We start from the raw sequence: 25,341 nt of genomic DNA on the forward strand, positions 1-25,341 counted from the left end.
CAACCTCCCTTTCTTATTCTATAAGTAGAATTACATTCCTCTTCCTAACTCTTTGAAGTTGTAAGGCCCAGAGTTCTTTGGGGGTAGGGAGGGGGATGGTGAAGAAGAAGAGAAGTAGGGGAAGAGAGTCTGTTTAAAAATTACAAATGCCCATTTAAATTATTCCCCTGCCTTCAAATAGTTTGGTTGTGAATGAAGATGTTAAGAAGTCAAATAGAATGTAGAGGAGTCTTATTGAAATAATGATACTATGGTAGGAGACTTCCTGGACTAGAGAAAGAGCTTCCATAGGAACTAGAACTTTACCCTGCCTGGATCTGAGGCAGAGATACCATAAGATATTTATTGTTGCTTTGCAAGTTTGCTTCCAGGCTGGTAGTAGCTAAAATAATATTCCTTATTGCTGCTGCTGCTGAGTTCACTGTATTGGTCACTTATGTTCCATTCAGTCTCCAATTTCCTGCTCTCCAGGAGACTCCAGTAGTACTCTAGGGCCTATTTCTTCAAGACCCTCAATTAGGCAAATTCAGCTTTGGATGAAGAGAAGTGCTTAGAGACTTAGTCCAGGGAAAGAGACCAATCTGGCAGGAGCAACCTTAACAGCAGCAGTAGGCATTGATGTTTTGTAGAAGATCAAAATGACAAGGGAGCCAGGGAAGGGATAGACGAGCCCAGTAGCCAGGATTGGCTCTTCCCAGGCAGCCCTAGCCAAGCTGTGCCACCAAAGGCATGTCATACTTAACCCTCCAAGAGCCCAGAGGAGTTAGTACACAGTAGTGAAATGAGCCAGAAAGCTTCAGCCATGAGAGCTGAGCTTTCAGGGATTCATTTTGTTAAGAGAAACCCTCAAGTTTTTTTCTGTCTTTGTGATAGAGGGAAAGAGTTACTAGGGGAGAGAATGTTTTCTCACCTATGACATGGCCGGGGGGGGGGGTGCATTAGATGGTCTCTATAGAGCCTCTCCAGCTCAAAATCCTGTGACCCTCTGGCCAAAGCACCAATATTGAGTTCTGCCTCAGATTTCAAGATAAGGAGTGGAACCATGCAAATGATGTTTTAATTACCTGCTTGAATATGAACAGCAGCCTCACTTCTTCTGTTGCTTATTTTCTCAAACTTCCTGCGAGCATCATATCCTCTCCAGGCTAAAAATACAAAACCATGTGCTAGGAATGACATTAATTTAAGAAAGTGCTATACTGTTGAGATTGGCTGGGTTTGGTTTTTTAATCTTTTACCTCACCCCACTCCCTTTTCCTCTCCCCCCTTTTTTATTTAGGTTCTTCTTCCCTTTTACATTGTTATTAATTCCAATGAGTCTTGTTCTTGTTCCTAGAATTCTACCTTGTGATTAAAAATAATGAATGTTTTATAATATTATATACCATCCTCGGCCCATGCTAACATCCATAACCTTCCATTTTCTGGGTATGTACTGTAAGATTGAGTACTCCCTATTGTACTTCTATCCATGTTGAATAAACACTCGTGCATGCCAACTGTAGAGCCTTAGCTCTGATGTGATCATTTCTAATATTGGTTTCCTTCCTGAAGCTCCCCCTTCCATGAAACTGGGTTGAAGGAAGTAAATGATTCTATTCACTTGTGGGGATGAAATTGAAGCTACCAAATAGGGCTCGGGGTTGGTGGAGTTTGGCATTGGGATATTTTGTCCTTTGGGATTTGGGAAAAGAGGAACAGAAAAGAAAGTTTTGGGAAAGAGAAACATAGGGAAGAAAAAATAGAGAAGAGAAGGAAGTTGGAGATGATGGGGAAGGAGAGAGAATAAGGACAAATGAGGGAGAAAATGGTAGAGAAAGGAATTTGAAAGGGTAATTTGCATTTTTTTCAGCCATCAGGGAATAGAATTAAAATTGCCTAAAAAGATGGGAAAGAGCTCTCTCCCAGCTTAAGCACTCATCTTTATAACTATCACAATTAATGGTTCCGGGTTGCTGAATAATGGAATTCTGGGTAAAGTAAGGTGCATTGGCCATAGTAATAAAAGAAATATGTGCCCCAGACCCAGTATTTTCTCCCTAGAAATGGGGAAAACTTATCTACAATAATAACAATAACAAAAAACCCATTCACTCAAATGTCATCTGTAACATTAATGAAAAATACTCAATTCCTTTCAAGGCTTAAAAAAGAGATAAGTTGGAATGGACTGAGAGATCTGCATGACTAACATTTCTTACACGGTTTATATTGTATGTAAGGATAAAGCATTGAAACTAGGATGTTGCCACAATTCCACAGTAGATAATTTGGTGATGGATCTGAAAAGAATCTCTTTTAGGTAGGGACTGAAAACACATTGAGGGTTGTTTACTCTGGTTGCATAGACAAGTGTTAGGCCAAGCTTTAGGTGATTAGCAGACAACTTCACAATTTGAAATGCCAACCCAGTATATGAGAGAGGTAATGAACAAGTTTACCTGACTGGATGGTAACAGCACATTTTTCTCTGTTCTCTTTAACCTTCTTATATCTCCTAGCTCCAAGCCATCCCTTGGCATAAGCCTGTATGACCACCACCCTGCCTATAACTTCTCGAAGCAGCAAATTTAACTGCTCTACATGGTAATACTTGAGAAAGACCTGAAACAAACAACAATTTCAATATTAGTCAAGTCAATAGGCATTGACTAAGGAGCTATGTGAAAATTCTTTTAAAAAATTAGCTATCTGCCAGGCACTCTGATAAGCACTATATTATACACATGTAGGCATGAGAAGAAAACATGACACTCTACCACAAAATGCACTAAGGAGAAATATGAATAGCTTCATCACCAGGAAGTCTTTGCTACACTATAATCAGTACAATCAAAAATCAAACAAATCATCTGTGGGGGAGAAAAAACCAAAGCAACCTGTCATTAGTGTAACCTGTGAAATGTAGGTGTTGCCACATTGGGTAATAGTAAGTTACTCCCTTCTTTTTATTATTCTCATTACACAGGTGACTTGTTTCCTGTATTCTAATATACTCCATTTGCAAAGGACAGTTTATCCTTAAATATGTGCAGTAACAGGAAGCAAGTATAATATGGGCAAAGGAAATCAAAAGATAACCCGTGAGCCTCTGTTCAGCCAATGACTTTGATTTTCTCTCCTGCTACAGATTTTCCCTGTGCTTCTACCAGCTTTGAGGTTTTATCTCATCTCTCTGACCCTGCACACCCTCTACTGGAAGTGCCAACAAACAGAAGCAGCTTAGAGGCCAGCAGAAAAAAAGAAGGAAGAAGGAAGGGACTTGTGTAGTCCACAGATGAGATCTTCAGAACCCTGAATAACAAGAGTATGTTGATGTTTATGTTCAAGCTGGACTGCAGGGGCCACTTTGTGGTTGGCAATTTAAAGATGGTATTCCATAGGAAAGAAATAGTAACACCAAATGGAAAAATTACTGAAGGGTGAAATACATCAGGGTACTTGGCTAATACATGTATAATACATATACATAATGTAGCTATAATACAACATATTCCTACCCTCCATATTCAATTTTTAAAAATAGTTTGACTGCTGTCATTGATATTAATGAAGGCAAGGCTTTGGAAGGAGCATGAGAAAAAAAATGGAAAGCACATTTATAGCTTCGTCTTCAATTCAATTAAATCAATATACATAATAAATATTAAATACCAATTACATTCAAAGCACTGGGCATATGAAAACAAAAAAAGAAATAGTTCCTGCCCTTGACATGCAACTGCAAGGAAGCTTCATTCTTTCCTCTTTGAGATCCTACCATACCTGACCAAAGCCACCAAAAATCATCCCTAAACTAAGATGATGCTTACTAAGACAGAGGCAGCCTCACAGTCATTCATGTCATCTGTTGAACAGAACCTTAAGAGAACAGATGCAAACACTTACAACATGATAGGGACTGATATTTTGAAAAGCAAAGGAAAAAAATTACCTTTGTTTTCCCCAACACCCAGTGGTCTAGCTTGGACTTTTCCAAGATGGCAGTACAACTTTCTTTGTTAGCAAGTGGTGACTGATGTGCTCTGAAAGCCAAGTAATAGTACCTATGAGGCAAGGAGAGAACAATTAAGTAAATGCTTTAGGGTCTTTGAATGCTGTGAAATAGGATTGTGATGGACAGAATGACACTCCATGGTATGCTTATTATTAGTAAAACTCTTCTGCATGCTAATATGCCAATGTGTCATGTATTACTTCAGAGGTGATAATGTTCCAGTGGGTAAGAAAAAATATGAGGTTATATTTCCCATATCATTGAGATTTTGCTGTAAAGTTTCTTTTAGCTTTTAGTTGTGTGAGAGAGGCAGTTGTTGCATTATCAGAGAGAGCATTTGCTTCAGAGTCAGAATAAACTGGGATCAAGGCCAGCCTGCACAAAATGATTCCTGGTGCCCCTGAGCAAGTCACTTAACTTCTTACTGCCCCAGGCAATTTTTCCCGACTAGAAATTGCAGAACTGTTGCTAGTTTGCATTACTACAGGGATTTCTCATCTGGAGTTCTGATTCTCATGAAATCACATATCTGGATCCCACCACACACACAAGTTATCTAATTTTGTTATTCTGCTAGCTATAATTTTATTGATTTGGATTTCATATTTAATAGGCAGTTTTAAAATACTGGATGACAGCTTCTTTTGAATACAAAACTAAATCATTTGTGCCTCATAGAATTCCAAGCTGAATGCTAGGCAGCTTATATATTAAAAGTAAACACTGAAAATGGTGTTGGTAGCATTCTTGTAAGTCCCACTACTAAAGAGGCTAAGGCTGTCTGATTGTTATCCTTTGGAGTGCTGAGGTGAGTGGGCTCTGCCAACTAGGTATTCACACTAAGTTGAGCATTAATAGGGTAAGCCCCTTGGGAGGACAGGATACCTGGTTGCCTAAGGAAGAGCCTGTTGTCTCAAGTAGGAAATGGAGCAGGTCAAAGCTCCAGAGCTGAACTTTTAGCCTAGGTGGGAAGGAAGGAAGGAAGGAAGGAAGGAAGGAAGGAAGGAAGGAAGGAAGGAAGGAAGGAAGGAAGGAAGGAAGGAAGGAAGGAAGGAAGGAAGGAAGGAAGGAAGGAAGGAAGGAAGGAAGGAAGAAAAGGAAGGAAGGAAAGGAGGGAGGGGGAGGGGGGAGGGAGGAAAGAAGGAGGGAGGGAGGAAGGAAGGAAGGAAGGAAGGGAGGGGGGGAGGGAAGGAAGAAGGGAGGAAGGTGTTATGGAGCCCCTGGGTAGCTCAGAAGTTTTCTGGGGGTACATCAAAGAACCTTCTCCTTGAGAAACTAAACCAAAGGACAGACACATCTAAAGAAATAAGTGGCACTGGATCAGGACTGAGTTAGCTCCTGGACCACCACCCTTCATTCCAGTCTCTCCCACCCCTCTGGCAGATGTGATTATTAGGTGTGGCTGCTGCCTTTGTGGCATGAGGAGGATAGAGATAGCTTGAGAGATCCGGAGCCGCCCCTCACCCAACTTCTCCCAGCCACCAACAGTGGGGGATGGTCCTCCCCCAGTAAGGGAACTTTCCATAGTCAGATGATCACCTCAGGAGACCACCATGGGTCCTCTATAAAAGTATCTGCCTGTCTCCTGCTCAGGGAGAAAGGTATCTCAGAGAGCCACACTTCTGCGCCATGCCTTCTCCCTATGAGAAGAAGTCCAAGGATTTCTCTCTTGGTTTCCTTTCCCTAGCCCCTAAATAAAGTATTATTTTACTCTAATTGGATTTGTGTGCAAGAGGGTATAATTCTATTTTTTTTTTTTTTTGGTGAGGCAATTGGGGTTAAGTGACTTGCCCAGGGTCACACAGCGAGTAAGTGTCAAATGTCTGAGGCCAGATTTGAACTCAGGTACTCCTGACTCCAGGGGCGGTGCTCTATCCACTGCACCACCTAGCTGCCCCTGGTATAATTCTTTAAAGAGGAATTCCTAAGGACCCCTACCCCAAACCCCCCATCAATTTCACCCATAACAAAGGAATTTCTTTTGTGAGGAAATGGACCTATGACTTCATTGATGTTAAAATTCCCTGTAAGAAAATTCCCTCTACATCTATTAGTGAAGATAGGAACCAGCTCTGCAAGTTATAGTTTTATAATGCTACAGTATTACTATTTTAAAAAATAATCTTTAACTATTGTGCATATTTTTGATGATCTTTGGAAGCAATTTGCAGGCAATGCAGAATGTATGCAGACTGTAATAATACAACCAACACTAACTGCAAAACAGTACCTGATATTTAAGGAGTAATACTTTGTGTAAATATATTTATATTCATGATACCAACATTTCAGTTCTCTTGTTTTACAGACTTGTTTTAATGAACTTCTGAAGTTTCAGTTCAATTTTTATTTCCAATTCAAAGAATAATGCAAGGAAATTTTCCTTTTTTCTCTAAAAAACAAGGCAAAACTTCTTGAACATATTATCACTTTAAGGAACCTAGCCATCATTTTTTCTTTAAAAAAGAAATTCAAGGACGCTTTTCTCCTTTCCTCTTTGCTGCCATGTATAATAAATTTAACCCCTTGGAAGCTTAAAAATGAGCTGAATTTCCTTGCCAAGAGGATTTTCTGCCATTACTTACACACACACACACACACACACACACACACACACACACACACACACACACACCCTAATCTTTTACCTTTGGGTTACATTCAAATAGAGAGCTGCTTCCACTTAAAGAAAAAATGTAAAAACCTATTCCCTTACTCTTTCTACTCTCATATCTTTGTCCTGAGAGATAACTGGTTAGTACTTGAGACTTTTAACATTTTAACATAAACCTAGGAGATTTTTTTTTTAGAAGTTTAAGTTTACTCCCTGGCTCCTTGGAAACATTTGTATGCAGAGATCCTAGGAACCTTTCCAACCTCTAAGATATCCCTACTTCCACCTTTGTGAGGAAATGGCAAGGCACATTCTGGTGCAGACTCTAGTGGTTAGACTTGGGCAAAGCCACAGGGCATCTGGGCCAATGCCCAGTGGCCTACTGAGACAGATGGCTTCTGGAGCTTGGGGGGGGGTGGGGTGGAGGAGGAGCAGTGAAAGCCAGCTGTCAGCCTCTGCCCCTCCTCAGCAGGAATGACATCAGCACAGATTCCCTTGCCCTGCCTCATCTCTAGCTCCCCACTGTTATAGCTCAGCATGGTTTCCCTGTCACAGCCTGGCCTCATCTGATTTTGGGGATGGTGGAAAGGTAAGTATCTTCAGTGGGAATGGTTGTGTGAAAGAGTATGTGGGGAGGCAGGTGGGGTGTGTGATAGAAAACCCAAGCACAGAATACCTGAGGCATGCAAAGTCAGTAGTTAGATTAAAACTGGAATCCAGAGTGTGACACTCCATTTCCATCTCTCTGCTTTTGCACTGGTCATCCCAGACTCCTGGAACATATTCCCTCTTTGTTGTTGTTGTTGTTCAGTTGTGTCTGACACTTTGTGACCCCATTTGGGGTTTTCTTGGCAGAGATACTGGAACAGTTTGACATTTCCTTCTCCAGCTCATTTTACGGATGAAGAATGGAGGCAAACAGAGTTAAATGACTTGTCCAGGGTCACACAGCTAGTAAATGTTTGAGGCCAGATTTGAACTCAGAAAGATGAGTCTCCCTGACTTCAGGCGCAGAACTATATCCACTGCACCCCCTAGCTGCCCCATTCCCTCCTTACCTTGGCTCTTCAATCTCTTCCTCCAAGACACAGCCTCAAGAACTGTATTCTGGGGGCAGCTAGATGGCACAGTGGATAGAGCACCGGCCCTGGAGTCAGGAGTACCTGAGTTCAAATCCGGCCTCAGACACTTAACACTTACTAGCTGTGTGACCCTGGGCAAGTCACTTAACCCCAGTTGCCTCACTAAAAAAAAAAAAAAAAAAGAACCATATTCTGAATGAAGTCTTTCCTGATTCCCCTATCTGCTAGTGTCTTCCCTCCCAAATTACTTTGTATTTAACCACTTTGTCAATATTGCACTTATTAACTCTTGTACTATTGTATGTAGGAGGCACATTTTTATATGTACATGTCTCTTCTATTAGAATGTAAATTCCTTGTGAATAGGGATTTTTGTACTTTTATTCCCAGCCCTTAGTATGGTGCCTGGCACATAGTAAGTGCTTAATGAAAATTGATTGATTGATTGACTACCTGGTACCCAGTCTACTGCTTTTTCCCTCTAGACCATGATGTCACATGAACTCGTATATCAATCAAGCCTTGCACATAGTAGATTCTCAATAATTATTGCTGGTGATTATGAAATATTTCCTGAGTACCTACTCTGTATATCACAGGGAAATATACTGGATGCAGAAGATGAAGCCCCTGGTGTCAGATCTGAAAAGGAGTTGATTGCTCATTTTTATTTTTATTTTTATTTTTTTAGTGAGGCAATTGGGGTTAAGTGACTTGCCCAGGGTCACACAGCTAGTAAGTGTTAAGTGTCTGAGGCCGAATTTGAACTCAGGTACTCCTGACTCCGGGGCCGGTGCTCTATCCACTGTGCCACCTAGCCGCCCGATTGCTCATTTTAAAAGCAGAGCCAGTAACCTCATCTATAAACATAGGTTGAACTAGATGGTCTCCAACATCCCCTTTTGGCTCTAGGAGACTATCTCAAACTATCCTGGCTGGCGTGGGGTAGAGGTCAGCAGTTCTTAATTTGCACATGAGGAAGATGCACCCATGAGCTATGTGTACTAGGAAATTAATTCTGGTCTTTACCACTTGAACCCACATTATTATTTTTTTTTTTTTTATTGAGAGATGATAATCCAGTTCATGCTTGGGGACTTTCAGCTCCAGAAGAATAAGGTTACAATACCTGAAAAGAAGTGAGGTCTTCAAACCACCCTGGAAACAAAGTTTCTTAAGTAACTGGGAAATCACAGAAGTGTTCTTCATTATTTCCCTCCTGTACAGTGTTAGTAGATAATACGACAAAGGTGACCTAGATGTGTAGGACATCCTATGGGCTCCAGGGCCATGTCTTACCTGAAGGTATCCAAGCCACCATTTTGTTTTGTAGCCCACTCTGGGGACTTTGCTGAACCCCATCTTCAGAAGACCAAAAGAAAGGAGCATGTGATTTCCTTTTTGAATCTGTTCTCATAGAATGATTTGGCAGAGGAGCTGTACGGGCAATCAATAAATCATTATCTATGGGAAAAATCAGTCATGGGAGCCTAGACAATTTAGGGAAGTACAAGGACTTATTTCTATATTATACTCCTTCTTTTACATAGGGTTTATCCTCAAATTAGTTTGGAATTTGGAGGAACAGCTGCAGGGGTCTGAGCTAATCTATTTCCCCTGTTGATACCTTGTCTAAACATGCAAATCATTGCCCTTGTAATAAAACTGGTGTATGTCTCTGTTCAAAAATGCCATTTAATTTCTGTTAAAAATGTCTGTTAAAAATGTTTAATTGTAAGTCTTAGAAATAGGTATGTAAGTCTTTGGAGGACAACATTTTGATATGCATCATTGACAGGAAAAAAGGATAGGAAGAGAAACTTCCTATTATATTTCCAACAAATTGGTTAAAACAGTAAAATAGCCAAAAGATAGAAGTGGGGGGGGAATTATTCTTGTAACTGGGAGAAAAGTAGTCACAGGGCCTTGAAAGCAATTTTAGACAGTTTATATAAGATTTTTCATTCTCTTCTATCACAGACAGGGAAAAGAAATAGGAGTTCCAGTTCATAGAGATTGGTGGTAAATGCCTTTCCTGGATATTGCTTTTGAAAAGCCTAGGCAAGTGAAAAGATCACATGTGGTTGGGAAAACAATCTTCACTGAGAGATAAGCATGTTAGGGCACTTTGACATTGAGTCAGCACAAAGGTTCTGAATGAGTCACCAGGAAGATTCAAGGCATGCTTGTCGGTAAAGAAAGAGTTGACCCTTCATGAGAAAAATTACAAATGGTACTATAGATATTAATTTATTTAAAAATTTTATCTAAAATATCTTTTAAAAGAGTAGTTAGATGTTAAACTACAGGAAAGGGCATACTGTCACTCTTGATTGTTATGTTAGATGATTTTATTTAATTGAATTTTTTCCCCTCAAAAGGATAGGGGTGGTGATTGAATACTGGCAAATGGTTATGTTACAACAAAATATACCAATGAAAAAGAAATAAGAATGGTAGTTGGTTAAAGTCATTGGTGTTCAAACAAAATCAATTCAACAAATATTTATACTGCACTTTTTGGGAATACAAAAATGAAAGAAAAAAATCACAATCTCTGCCTTCAATGAATTTACCAACTAATAAGGGCGGGGGGAGGTATAATAATACTGACTCACTCAGGAGCATAGATTTAGAGCTAAAGTGATCACAGAGGCTGTTGATTCCATTTTACAGGTGAGGAAACGAAGGTCCAGAATCCAAAGCCGAAGCCAGGTGTTGTTCCTAACTCCAGAGTCAGCGTTCTTCTGCTGTACTACACTGCTTTTACAGAGTGCCTTGAAATGTGCTTTGCTTACAACAATTCTCTGAAGCAGTTAGTGAGTGTCGTTACTACCATTTTACTGATAAGGAAACAGATTTGGCAAGTTTAAGTGACTTGTGTTCTTGGTCACACAGAACCAAGATTCCAGCTGAAGTCTTGTGCCCCAAAGCTCACCATTCTTTCCAGTAGAACATGCATGACATAATGTAAAATGTGATCGAGGCAAAGGGATGCAGCTGCTAAACAAATTAAGAAATGTGAGGAGGGAGAGGAAATTTTTACAGGGGGTGGAGTCAAAGAGTTGTGCTTTTGATGAGTAAAAGAGTAGAAATCAGGCTTATGTTGGTTATCAGGGAACCTATTAAATATGCACATCAACAAAATCACAGAGTAGGTTATTTTTCTTTTGGCAGGAGGTGTTAATAGCTGATATTTTTATGCCATGCAGTTTACAAACCAGAATCATAGATTACAGAATTTAAGAGCTATTAGTAAAACCTCAGAAACCATCTACTTCTACCCATACCAGGACAAAAATCCCCTCTACACGTACCAGATATGTGGTTCTCTAGTCTTTGAGAGGGTATCCGTTATATCTCGAGGGAGTCTAATCACTTTATATGCATTATCTCATCCCATCCCCATGATAACTTCATGACCTAGGTAATAAAAATCCTCATTTGAGATGGGGCAACTGAGGCGCAGAGAGATACAATGACCTAACATCACAAGGCCAATAGTGGCAGAGTTCCAAGTCTTTTTGAGGCATCTGAGTGGCACAGTAGATGAGGAACTAAGTCAGGATTAAGGAAGACCCAAGTTAAAATCAGACCTAAGATACTTACTAGCTATGTGACTCTAGGCAAGTCAATTAACATCTCCCTCAATGGGGAGGAAAGGACTGAGTTCTCTCTCTCCTACCCTTGACCAGAGGGATGAATTCTTGAACATCAGAGGAAAGGTCTGAAGGGAACCCACACATTCTTTAGCCAGGATGAAAAAAATAGAAGAGAGGTTCAAGTGAGGGTAGGGGAGAAACACAACAAGCAGAGACTTGGGGCAGGGAGGTCAACTATGACACTATTTCAATAGCATCAAAACTTGCAAATGTTGGGAGATGATGAGAGCCTGAATTAGGATTGTGGCTGTGTGAGTAGAGAAGAGAATATATGTGAGAAGTGTTGCAGAGGTGACTTATGGGACATAGTACAGGGTTGAACTGGATTCACTGAAGTGTTGAGATTGGGAAGGGATTAGAATGTGGGTATAGCAGGGGTGAGAGCCTGGTAAAGTAAAGAGAGATTATAGGTGATGACAGAGATGAAGAATGTGTTCAGTAAAGGAAAGGCATAGGCAGAGATGGAAAGATATGAAACTGACCAGGTAAAGGAGTTTATTAGTTCTCAACCATGTAAATAGAGTCCTTGTGGGTGATGGTATGACCAAGGATGTTGCCATTTTTGTAACTAAGGTGGAGTGAAGAAGTAGGTTATGAGAGTTGAACAAACATAGTAACTTGGAGGTTAGGATGGTTGAGGGAACAACAACATGAACAATAAGTCCTTTCATTTGAGGACATGAATTGGGATGGAGAGAGAGACTAAATCAGGCACTCAACTCATTTAGAATGGAAGGAAAATGTTCTGGGAGAAGATAAATTTTGGTTAATACAAGGTGATCTGCATTAGGCTGCCCTTTGGTTGTTGTAACATGGTGGAAAGGATATCCTGGATTGCTTTCGATGGGATATAATCAATTTGATTATTCTATTTTTTTGCAGGGCAATTGGGGTTAAGTGACTTGCCCAGGGTCACACAGCTAGTAAGTGTCAAGTGTCTGAGGTCAGATTTGAACTTAAGTCCTCCTTGAAACCAGAGCTGGTGCTTTATCCATTGTGCCACCTAGCTGCCCCAATTCTATTTTTCTTAATTGCTTCTCTAACTTTCCTAAACTTTCTTGATCCTGAAACATTTGGGGCTTGAAATATACTGACAGATTCCATAAATAAATGGAAAACTCCTGGGATAAACAGAAATTCAAAGGATTTTAGAGGAAAATAAAGGAAATTAAGCCTTTTTTTCCATGATCAAAAATTGCTATATGCAATAAGTATTTTATACATCAACAATTTCATATTTAATATTTTAGAGAGGAAGTTATAACTAGCATTGCAAATTTCCATTGGAACCTTTATTTGCATGTGCCAAAACACCAGGGTTCCAAAAACAAAGTTTAGGAAATGCTACTCTACCTACTATGAATGGGGTAAGGGGAGGGTAAGATGGAAAGGTAGTTTGCATAGTTATGCCTTTTCTCAGCAATTGATACTATGATTTTCAATTCCAGTGGATCTGTACTAAACGTAAGCCATATTCACTCTCTGACTGGAAGATACACAAGAACACATATTAGTTTTATCTTGGAAGACTTAGTTCTTAAAGTTGTTCAAGTTTAAGTAATACTTGAAGACTACATTATGACTACCATCTAAGACTCTTAAATTTTCAGATGCATTTTAAGCCAGGCAGTGGGGATACAAAAACAAACGGCCAATAGTTCCTTCCCTCAGGGAGTTTACAATGCTAATGATAAGGGAAATCTGGAAAGGCTTTCTGTAGGACTTCAATATTATCTGCATTTTCCATTTAATGAAATGGAGAAATAGAGGAATGATGTGGCTTACTTAAGAATCACTGGAAGAGGCAAGATAAGAATCTTAAAACCTTGCTTTCCAGACCTCAATAGGACCGGGTGACTCACTGATTTCACCCTCCAATCATACTTACTTCCATGTATCCTTCATGTCATTTTGATGGGCACCCTTTCCAATAGTAGATATCATAACCTATCCATGCCTTTACATAGTATATGATTCTCACCCAGATCCTTCATCAATTCTCTATAAAGAAACTACCCAAAATACTCAAGATCTTCTTTGAATAGTTGATGAATACAAGAGTTTTCTTTTTCCCATAATGCACGGAGGTCATCACTGGTGATATACTATAGCATACATATACCCACTATACATCTTTCCATTGCCCTTTGTATCATATGTAAATTTAATTCCTCTGAGGCCATGGTGTTCCATAATTCATAGCCATATCGTATCACCAGTAGAATATTAATGCAAACTAACAAAAATATGGGCACCTTGGAAGTATTGAAAGCAATTTACAGTTTCTCAAATCCAGTCAAGCTCTAGCTCTCCCTCCTAGTTAATTATGGGTTCAACTTCAGTGCCTTGTCCAAAGGTATATGTACTAATGGACTAAATCAATAGTCTGCCTATCCAATTTCATGTAATAATCTGGGCAATATGTAGTCTTCATCCATTTGTTATTGTTGTTGTTTTTTAACCATGTGGATGACTGTTAGTCCAGTCTCTCTTGAGTTGTCATGGATCTAATTGAGGAAGCCCTGTAGTATTCTGAGGCTAAGTGCAATAAGCACAGAATCATCAGCAAACAGAAACATCTGGAGAACTCTACCATTTACAGGAAATCCTTTTTCCATTTGGACTTTGCACAAAATATCTTCCATGGCACTGTCAAACATCTTTGGCAAGCATCTTTCTCTGTTTCTTGTCTTGTTTAATATTAGTATCAAAGGAACATTGATCAAAGTTATCTCTGTGGTTGCATCTATCAAGGACAGCATTTAATAATATTAGCATGGACATGGTCAACAATTTGGAAGAGAACCTTTAACCTGTGATCAGTTCTACTGAGTCAAATGTAGTTTTAAAAAAATTAACAAATGATAAATATTCCAGGATGTTTTCTCTTTTTACACCTTGTGTAACTATGGAAAACATAGTTTTGCAATAGCAAAAAAACCTTTTTGTAACAATTGGAATGACGCCACCCACTGGAGACTTACTATAGAAAAGCTCCACCATGAGGTGAAGCCCTCTGAGGGCAAGCCATGTGGTCAAGGTCCTTAGTGTCAGAAAGTGACGTTTGCTCATGGGTACTGTCTATCAAGGCTACCAGCCAATCAACTTGAGGAGCCTCCCATTTCTGGGAGGGGGACATGAAGTGCTGGCGGAAGGGTTCTGTCTCTTTTTGGTTCCTGACCTCGCCATGGTGGGTTGGATGATAGGGTCTCTTAGAAATAGTTAGATTTTTACCTTTCTCTCTGATCCTAATGCTCTTTAATAAATACTTAAACATTTAAATACTTTTGCTAAAGCTTATAATTTATTGGCGACCACTCATTAGATTTTAGATAGTTTAGCTAGAATTTTAGCCCTTACACATTCTAATGTTTCATCCTCAATACATACCTAGATGATTCTCATAAATATCTTGTAGAAAAGAGAAAATAGACACATATCTCAACAGTTCTTAATGCATTTTTGTTTACTGTTGTGGTAAATATACTGCTGTACCTTTTCTATTATTTTGAAATCTTTACTTTAAAAATATCTTGAAAATCAGTTTCCAACTGCCTTCAAACTTGTGTCACCTGCATCAAGGACTTATTCTACATTTATTTGTGCAAGTCCAGTCACTTTCAACTTTATATTTTTGAATTTCATTCCCATTTCTTCACATAAAATATGGATGTTGAGATGACTCAATCCAAATGCAGTTATTCCAACTTTCATCAGTGGTGAGGCTAGATCAATAGAGATCCTGACAAATCTGTTCTATTTCATGTTGATTTGTTCCCATCCTTCCAATATCACCTATAGAAGCTCTTAAAATAATGTGGCTTGGGTGGTTCTCTCAACAAGCTTTCTGCAGTCTCATTTTCTTCTCCAGTGCTTTTTGATGTTTTATGAGGTGATAATGATATCTTTGATATCAGTCCTCTGTGGTAGTGAATAGGCTTGGCCTTTGGGTTGCATCTTCTCTCCACTTATCTCCTACTTAACCTCCCACCTGCCTGCTGCTCAGTAATTCCTCCACTAAGGAATTTCCCTGATTCTTACCCCATGCTGACCCTTCTTCTGATGACAAATGAACTCTTTATCTTTTATTCTAATTTGGAGGTGATTTTAACCTTTGCCGCCGTGATTTAACTTCCTATAGACTGCTGGTTCTGAAACAACTAATCAGTTATTCCCTGTTTGTTGAGAGATCCCAGTTTCATTTTTTGGTATGATATTGTTCACTGCTTTCCATATTCAGCTGAAACTTCTAACGCTTCACAGTAATACAGGTGAGAGGTTTCTGAGTAATCCACAAATCTTCAACATCTTTCATTTCTTAATCTTGAACCATTTTTTTTCCAACATGATGCTGGCCAACTTTTCTTCTCCTTATTTTCACATGGAAGTCCAAGTATTTGCTTGGAAGTCAGGGACACATGGCTAGTAAGTGTATGAGGTCAGATTTTAATTTGGGCCTTCCCGAATTAGATCCAATGCACTAATTACTGTTACATGATTAAGAAAAATCCACATTCTTAAATAGATTTCTATTCCAAATCCTGCTCCAGTAGCTCTTAATCTATAATTTGTCTTTAAATATTTGGGTAACTTTATTTTAATATAATTATTTTATTCTGCAAAGCAACTTGGGACTAAACCCCAAAGGTTATTAAACTTTGTATACTCTTTGACCCAGCAATACTGCTACTAGGTCTATACCCCAAGAAAATCAAAGAAAGAGGAAAAGGACCTATATATCCAAAATTATTTATAGAAGCTCTTTTTGTGGTGCCAAAGAATTAGAAATTATGGAGATATGTGGCAATTGTAGAATGGCTGAATAAGTTATGGTATATAAAGATGATGGAATACTATTGTGCTATAAGAAATGATGAAGGTGAGAGTTTCAGGAAAAATTTGGGAAGACTTGTATTAACTGATACAAAGTGAAGTGAGCAGAACCAGGAGAAAAATTTATACAGCAAAAGCAGTAGTATGAAGATAATCAACTTTGAAAGACTTAGACTCTAAGCAATACTATGACCAACCACAATTCCAAAGGATTCATGATTAAATATACTATCCACCTCCAAATAGAGAGAGACAGTGCAAATTGAAGCATCTTTTCTTCTCTTTCTTCTCCCTCCTTCCTTCCCTCCTTCCTTCCATCCTACCTTCCTTCCATCTTTCCTTCCTTCCTTCCTTCCTTCCTTCCTTCCTTCCTTCCTTCCTTCCTTCCTTCCTTCCTTCCTTCCTCCCTTCCTTCCTTCCTTCCTTTCGTCCTTTCTTCTTTCTTTCTTCCTTTCTTTCTTTCCTGGACATGGCTAATGTAGGAAATTTGTGCAATTATAATACATACATACATACATACATACATACATACATATAATGGGCTTGTTTTTCTTGCCTTCTCAATGGGTGGGAAAGAGGATGAAAATTCAGGACTGAAAATAAAGTGTGAATTTTAAAAATTAAAAATCAAAATAATCGGTTTCTTTTGTAATCTTATGTATTTTTAAAATGTACCTAAAACAATTATTTTGAGAAGGGGTGCATGGACTTCACCAGATTGCCATGTCACAAAAAAGTTAAGACCCCCTGTCCTATTCTTTACTCTACAAACCAAAGCACTATTAACCAACTTGCTAGAGAAAACAACAATGTCGAAACCACTCTACAGTGATTGTTCCTAGTCTTCTTCTTTATGCAGTCATAAGACAGCATAAAGATCTGGCAAAGAGCGTTTTGATAATATCAGGTTGAGATTACAGTTGGCATCCCTGACTGTAAGATTCCTAGTCAGGCTCTCTACTTGGTGCTAATGAATGTCTTTGAGCTGGGTGCTAAATATCCAAAAACTATCTTGGCTTTTAACAGTGGTTAGAACATTGGCCTTAGAGTCAGGAAGGCCCAAGTTCAAATCTGACCTCAGATACTTACTAGCTGTGTGACCCTGAGCAAGTCACTTGACCACTAACTTTTTCAATTTCCTCATCTGTAAAAAAAGGGATAATAATAATAATATCTGATATGGTAAAAAGAAGATAATATTTGTAAAGTACTTTGTAATCCTTAAAGTGCTATATAAATTCCAGTTATTATTATTAAATAATAGAATAATAAAACAAATGATTAATAATAATAATAGAATGTCACCCATGGGAGTGACAGTTCAATAGCTTTTGAAAAGCCTACTTCTTTCATGTAAAGTCTTTGAAAGTCATACATCAACAATTCTGATAGTTACAGCAGAAGCAGAATTGATCATGGGGATTTTCCTCCTTAGGGTTGAAAAGGATCTCAGATGTCACATAATTAAACCCCAACTTGAGCAGGAATCTGCTATTTATACTATCCTTGACAAGTGACCATAAAGCCAATTCTACTTCTGGACAGCTCTAATTTTTGCAAGGTTTTATCCTTCTATCAAACTCGAACCTGCCTCTCTGCAATTTCCTCCCATTGACTCTAGATTCCAGAGCGAATAACAATTATAACATTAATTTGGCACTTCAAGGTTTACAAAGTACTTTCTTCATCAAAATGCTGAGGTAGATAGCATGAGTATTATTACCCCATTTTACAGGTGAAGAAAGAGGTTCGGATAAGGGAAGGGACTTGTCCATGGTTACGCACAGTTCATAACTGTTAAAGCTGGGATTCAGACCCAGGTCTAATTCAACTTCAAATGCTCTCCTTCTATACCATACTGCTTCATGAAGGCAAAAAGAATCTAATCCCTAATAGTGATAAGACATCAACAACAAAACAAAACAAGACACCATAGTGCAAACAAGGAACCTAAAAAAGCTGATTCTGTTTTCTTTACTTCATTTGTGATTCCACTTCCAACAACCAGAGAGAGTCCATTATAATAGGTGAGGTCTGGAGCCCTTCTCCGCTCTGAAGCCATATGGTCCTATAAAAGGCCTTGGTCCTTGACATCTGTGTTCCATTCCCTTTTAGGAGAAGGCAAATGGAACCTATGACCTTGTAATTACAAAAGGTCAGGAGGATATGTCAGCATTCTTACATTCTAGAGTCTGGCTTCTTGAGCCAGTGTAGTGTCAGTGCCTCAAGAAGCAAGGAATGACCATTGGCAGTGACCTTTTGGACCCAGGCCAGCAAAAGCTGAGATGAGAACTCATCCAGAGTCATGCCACACATAGACATGGATTTGGTGGGACTAATGCTAGTGAAGTAAGTGATCTATGCTATAAACCTACTCTTCTCAGGAACCAAGATGATATAGGGGAAAGTATGTCCCTGAGGTATTGGGGAAAATGTTGGCATGCTTATTTTTATATACTTTTGAAGTAAACATCCTTCTGTAAAAGTCCTCAATCGCACCCCCCAAAGTTATGATTCTACCTGAATCATTTAGTGGTTAGAAAACACTTGATGCCCAAGAAAGTAGACAGCTGAAATAAAAGAGTCTTTTTTGGCCTTACTTGATTTTAATAATTGCCTTAATTGTTCATTTTAGTTTGTATATGTGACTACTGGCTTATTGTTTTAAAAACAAAACAAAACACCTTCTTCATCTGTAGACTTAGGCCGTTTTACTTCAGATCTCTTTTTCTCCCCATGGTCTGTCCTCACAGGAGATGAAGAACAGCTGGCCACCATCTGCTACAAAGTAAGTCATCACACATTTAGGAAGCATCAAATCCCTGAGTTTGGGCCTCTATCTAGTAATGCAAGCTTTTGTGAGATTTGGCAGCCATATCGTTACTCAGACTCCACCTTCCTAAAATTGTACATTCCTTCCCAACATTAGGCTAGCCACTTCCTGCACACACCCTGTTCTCCTCCTTCTTAGCCCACATCCTAGAAGACCTACCATAGTGCCATGTGCAAAGCCAGGACATGCCACCTGAGGAAAGTTCAAAAATGCACTCCCCACATCATACCATGAGCTATGTCAACCAGTGGCTTTGAACTCTCACCGTCCCCCCATGCACTCTGACTTATTACAAAATAAACACCTAAGCTCCATGGAGAGCAACATTTTCTGGCATCTAAAAGATATGCATCTGTAAAAATTAATATTTAAAAAGTACCTTTTACTTCACTATCCTGTTTCTGTTATATTACATCTTAGGTGGCTACCTACCCTATGTAACACTAGAGGTTATACACATAGTATTCACTCAAAAAGATTTGGACTGGGGGCAGCTAGGTGGCACAGTAGATAAAGCACTAGCTCAGGATTCAGGAGGACCTGAGTTCAAATCCAGGTTTAGACACTTGACACTTACTAGCTGTGTGACCCTGGGCAAGTCACTTAACCCTTATTGCCCCGCCCCCCCCAAAAAAGGAAAAAAAGATTTGGACTGATAATGTTTCTTTATAAGTTCTTAACAGGAAGTGTCCCAAAGAAAACAAAAATTATAAGAAAAGTAGTGTAGGGGACTGGAGATGACTTGAAAAGAAAAGAAGCTAGATTCAATCAACTTAGAGATTCTTTGGATAAAAAACCAACTAGTAGCCATAAGATCATAGGTCATGGGATCAAAGATTGTCAGAGTTAGCCTGAACCTCATAGATAAGGAAACTTAAGTCCAGAGAGTCCAGTTCTTGCCCATGGGTCATTGGTCAAATGACTGCATCTCAAAGGGCTTCAGTTTTTTCATTAGTCAAGTGAGGGAGTCTCTTTTGCCGAGTCATCAAAGTGAAGTAGCAGTTCAAAAATCAAGATTACTGGTGATGGCCTGGGGTGCAGTGAATGACGTTGGTGTCTCTGATGTCTGACCAAGCCCTAAGTGCTCTATCACACATGCTTCAGCCACTTTCATGGCTGAACATTGGAACATATCTACCTATTTCACCAGGGAGAAGTCTTCATATGCATGGGGTGGACATCCCCCTAAGTCAACAACAGATTTGAGGTCTGTCAGTTACCCCCAACCTGGTTTGCCCATCTGCCAAGATGGCTTTTAACAGGGTGTGGCTACTGCTCATACTATAGCTTCTTGGAGCCAGCAGTATAGATTTTTTGTAGAAGCAGAGATGCACATCACAGTCCCTCCATGCCTTCTTATCCAGCTTGGTTCTTATCTCTAAGTTTCTGTAAATGCTCTGTGGTAGATATGCCTTGCACAGGATTAGCCTTCACCACCAGGTCGGTGATGGATAGAGCATAAGACTTTGAATCAGAGGACCTGAGTAAGGATCCTGTCACTTACTACTGATGTGACTGTGGATGTCATTTAATCTCTTTGGCTCAGTTTCTTCATCTGTAAAAGGAGGATGGGTTAGAAAATATCTAAGGTCTCTTCCAGCTCTAATTCATACCTTATACTGCTTTGGGGATAACAATGTACCAGTCAGGCTATCTACCTATTGTCTTTCATTCTTGGTAAAAGACCAATTCATCTGTTTTTCTAGCATTTCATACACACATGTGCATGTATGTGTATAGTGCATATGCTAATATAACCTCATATGCACGCACATAGAAACACATGTATGTTATACGTTGTATACATGTGGGTATATCTCTTCACGTAACTAAATTTGTACATATATACATTTATACTTACATAGAACCATATATTACATGCATTTATTGTATATGTACATATATGTGTATATGTGTGTGTATCTACACATACACATACACATACCTTAAATAGTATATTTATGTGAAACCTTGAGGATAAGTTGTTGTTAATATACTGTAGTCTTCTCATGCCCATCATAGCCCTTTAGGTTATTTGTAATTTTAATACTTCTAAAATCTTGGTTTTCCATGAGATGAGAATCTAAAATCTTAAACATCAATCGGCTTAACTAATTTGGTTTTACATCACATTTCTCCAGTACTGTACATTTACAAGTTTTAAAATATTTCAAATGCTCCATTTTAAACTTAATCATAATTATAGACATTTACATTTCCTCAAGGACATGTCTGTCTAAAAAAGGAAAAGAGTCAATCATACAGTGAGAGAAGGATAATAGATGAACAGCCAGGTCTTTGTGCTAATATCCACAGAATACTGAAAGACCTAGAGGAAGTCCTACAACATTGGTTAGACCCTCTCTGCTCTGTGGTGTATTTGTAGAACAATGATGAGAAACACACAGAATGAGGAGGCAGAGGTAAGCTGCACCCATGATACCACAGTTCAAAGCACTGAGTTACTGGCAATAGATTGTAAGTTTCTCAAGACAAGGTCATGTAGTATGTCTTTGATTTCCTCCCTGGTCCCCAGTGCCTGGCGAAATATCGGGCACACAGGTGATACTTAAGTACTTAAGACCTCATGAAAGGTCCTTTTCTTCTGGAGAAATGTCTATTAGCAAAGAGGAACTTTGTCAGCCATTGCAACACTTTTTGCTTGGGAAATCAGATTTTCAACTTGACAACAGTTGAAATATTGACTTTGCGGAATGAAATGGCATGGAGGTAAGGAAGCAAACCATCATTACTGAGTTAGTGTGAAACTTCATGGTCAAAAATTATAGTGCTGAAAGGAGGGGAACTGGTTTGGATTGGGTTTTTCTATTTGTTTTATTTTGGCATCACAGAGAATGCCAACCACCAGAAACACCTGGAGGGAAATCTAGTGATCCTGAGAATGCAATAAATCATAACCATAATGTCAAAGTTACCTATTAGCATCTCTAAATATTATCTCCTAACATGACATATACTGCATAAATCAATTTCCAAGGGATTTTTGATGGTTTTTGCTTTACCACAGAGAGATATACAAGCCTCCCTAAGATGCACATTAAAAAAAAAATGATTTATGTCAAGTGCTCTTCCATTCAGAGACTAAAACAAAGACAGATTCTGAAGGCAGATTGGGGTGGTACAGCAGATAGAACACTGTAGAGCTACAGCCAGGAAGATCTGAGTTCAAAGTCTACCTCAGATATGTATTAGCTGTATGATCCTAGGTAAAGGTCTTTGACCTTTGTATGCTTCAGTTTACTCATCTAAAAATGGGGATAAGCATTTTAAAAACCATAAAGAGCTATGTAAATGTTGTTGTTGTTATAACTATAGTTATTATTGTTAGCTAGGTGATGCAGTGGATAGAATGCTGGGCCTAGGACAGGAAGACTCGTCTTCCTGAGTTAAAATCTGCACTCAGGCACTTTTTAGCTGTGTGACCCTGGGCAAGTCATTTAATACTGTTTGCCCTGTTTCCTCATATGTAAAATGAACTGAAGAAGGAAATGGCAAACCACTCCAGTATCTCTACCAAGAAAATCCCAAATGAGATTCCAAAGAGTCAGAAATGACTGAACAACAACAAAATTATTACCTTCACAGTAAAGTAGAGGTAAGGTCATCTAGTTTTTTTTTGGCGGGACTATGAGGGTTAAGTGATTTGCCCAGGGTCACACAGCTAGTAAGTGTCAAGTATCTGAGGCTGGATTTGAACTCAGGTCCTCCTGGATCTAGGGCTAGTGCTTTATCCACTGTGCCATCTAGCTGCCCAATGTCATCTATTGAGAAAGAGATGGAAAAGGGTAAGGAGGGGGTGGAGATTGAAGATCATAAATTTGTAGTTGGAAGGGGACTAAGAAGTTATCTGCTCCAATCCCTTTATTTTACAGGAGAGGGAACTGAGGCCCAGAGGGGGTCCCAAGGTCATATAGGTATAAGTAACCATACTAGAATTTGAATCCAGGACTTCTGACTCCAAATTCAGCATTTTCCATTGTACCATATTGCCTTTGAGGTAACATTTGAAAACAACTGCTGAGGCAACCATAATGGAAAGTCAATCAAAGAAGAATGAGTTTTGCCCTTTGGCAGGCTGCATCTGGTTGAGATTAGTTAACATGAAATTTTAGTGGACAAAGTAGTATGGTTTTCTCAAGCAATTTAGGAGTAGAGATAAAGGAAGTGCATGGTAATGATCCAGGGTTGAGGATTGGTAAGACATGAACAGCAACAAGACAATGGAGCAAGAGAATCACAAGTGGAGGACAAGGCATAATTAGCCAATCAGCTCAAAGACTGAACCTTCGGAAAAAGGGTATATGAAGCCGGAGTAGGGATGATGGATTAGGAGGACAAAGAAGAGGGAGAGATGGAAGAGTAGGACATTCTATTTAGAAAGAAGAATTTCACATTTTAAGATCATGGAGATGTCAAAAATTATGGTGAGGTATAAGGCATTTCTGTGGTTGGCAGAAATGAAATGACTGGTTTAAGTCATAGGAATTGAGGAGACTGAGGAATCTGAAGGCTAGGGATAAGTTTTTTGTTTTTGTTTTTGGTGTGGCAATTGGGGTTAAGTGACTTGCCTAGGGTCACACAGCTAGTAATTATTAAGTGTCTGAGGCTGGATTTGAACTCAGGTCCTCCTGAATCCAGGGCTCTATTCACTGTGCCACCTAGCTGCCCCAAGATGAAAGAACTAGGATTTTTTTGGGTTGGGGATAAGTTATTTTTTAAAAAAATAATTTCCATTAAATCAGGGACTCTATCTTTTTCTATTTCTGCACTGAGCATAATATCCCATCAGTGCTTCATAAATGTTAAACAATAATGGTTATAACCCCAGCAGCCCTGTATCTTGTAGGTCTATGACATCTGTCCTTAAGAATTATTTTTAAACATGCATTCCAAAACTTAGACATCCAGATTAATGTTTTCCTTTGCAAAGTTGTCTTCTTGGGAGGCTGGACACTTTTTTGCATGTGAAAAACTCATTGCTGAAACCATTTTGGAAAAAAAAATTCTCAGAGTCTATGATACTTTTTTCAAGCATTCTCAAAAGGTTATAGATGAGGTGAGGTGGATTTGATTTTTAGAACCAGGAAAGTCACTTATAGTCACATCTAGTAATAAAGTGGCCAAGAAAATGGGATAATAGTTTCTTTTTTTTTTAAATAAAAGATGTTGCTGTAAAATCATGAAACCATTTTTATCCTTATTGTTAGCATGTTGTTTCCCTCATTAGACTGTGAGATACTTGAAGAGAAAGACTGTTTTCACTTTTCTTTATATCCCCAGAGCTTAGAACAATGCCTGATACACAGTAAGGGCTTAATAAATGTTTGTTGACTTGACTTGAAATTTCTCAGGAGTTTCATAAAAAGGCTTTAAGAGCAATTATGAAATAGAAGTTTTAAAAATGTCTTGAGCAATGCTTCCATCTTTTGAATAAGTGGTTAACTTCTAAGGAGGGCTATAATGAAGGGAACAACATTCAATTGGACATGAAAATCCTACTATATTTGCTATTAAAAATCCATCCCTTTATTTAAGGTCATTTTAGTCCCACCATCTTTTCTTTCATTCTCCCCCCCCCCTTTCTATCACAGCCAGGTGTTTTGATAAATTTACAATCCTTAATAAATCCCATTTTAATCACAAAGAAAAAACATTGAAAAGAACAATTAGAAACATGAAACTGTTCAAAGGAAACATCTGAAAAGGAGAAATTTAAGGTGTTGTACACATTAAACAGATCCCAAATAGTCCTAGGATTACTGTGTCTGAAAACCAACATGAAAGGGAAGTCTTATTTCCTTGCTGGGAATTCCCTAAACCAGATGACACAAAATTGTAAGGTTCTAGATGAGGGCAATAGAAAGACATATGAAAAGAAAATTACTTGTCACTAATAAGAAAGAGGGAGCAGTATAGATGGATTGTCAGAATATAAAACTAATTTCTAAAATGGTCATAATTAAAAATAAAAGGATATTATTTAGCATGTTGTAGAATAAACAAAGCATAGTGTGAATATATCTTCAGTTACAATTCACTTTGCCAGAGAAATAGAACATGAAAAGTGACCTTTACTTGAAATTTCACATATAGAGAAACATGAAAGCAGAGATCAAAGCTGAGGCTACCTTCTCCACTCCCTAGGTATATCGCTGCCATTAGCATTAATGAAAGCATGTCCTACATACAAAGAAAATAGCTTCTCCATGACCCCTTATTTTATAACTAACTTTAAACATAGGAAAATAGCAGCAGTTAATGGATGACACTCATCTGACTATCTGTTCAAACTCTGAAAG

The 25,341-nt window shown here is 38.8% G+C and overlaps 1 protein-coding gene across 1 annotated transcript in view; it reads right to left on the reverse strand.

The window, feature by feature from the left end:
* Positions 1-25,341, reverse strand: part of MYO3B (myosin IIIB) — a 600,588-nt gene that overhangs the window by 195,974 nt on the left and 379,273 nt on the right. Inside the window, 3 exon segments of the mRNA XM_043993615.1 lie at positions 1,065-1,145; positions 2,442-2,604; positions 3,935-4,046. Coding sequence (XP_043849550.1) covers positions 1,065-1,145; positions 2,442-2,604; positions 3,935-4,046 — 356 coding nt within the window.

The sequence above is a fragment of the Dromiciops gliroides genome, chromosome 3 (assembly GCF_019393635.1).
Source record: "Dromiciops gliroides isolate mDroGli1 chromosome 3, mDroGli1.pri, whole genome shotgun sequence".
Taxonomy (NCBI): Eukaryota; Metazoa; Chordata; class Mammalia; order Microbiotheria; family Microbiotheriidae; genus Dromiciops; species Dromiciops gliroides.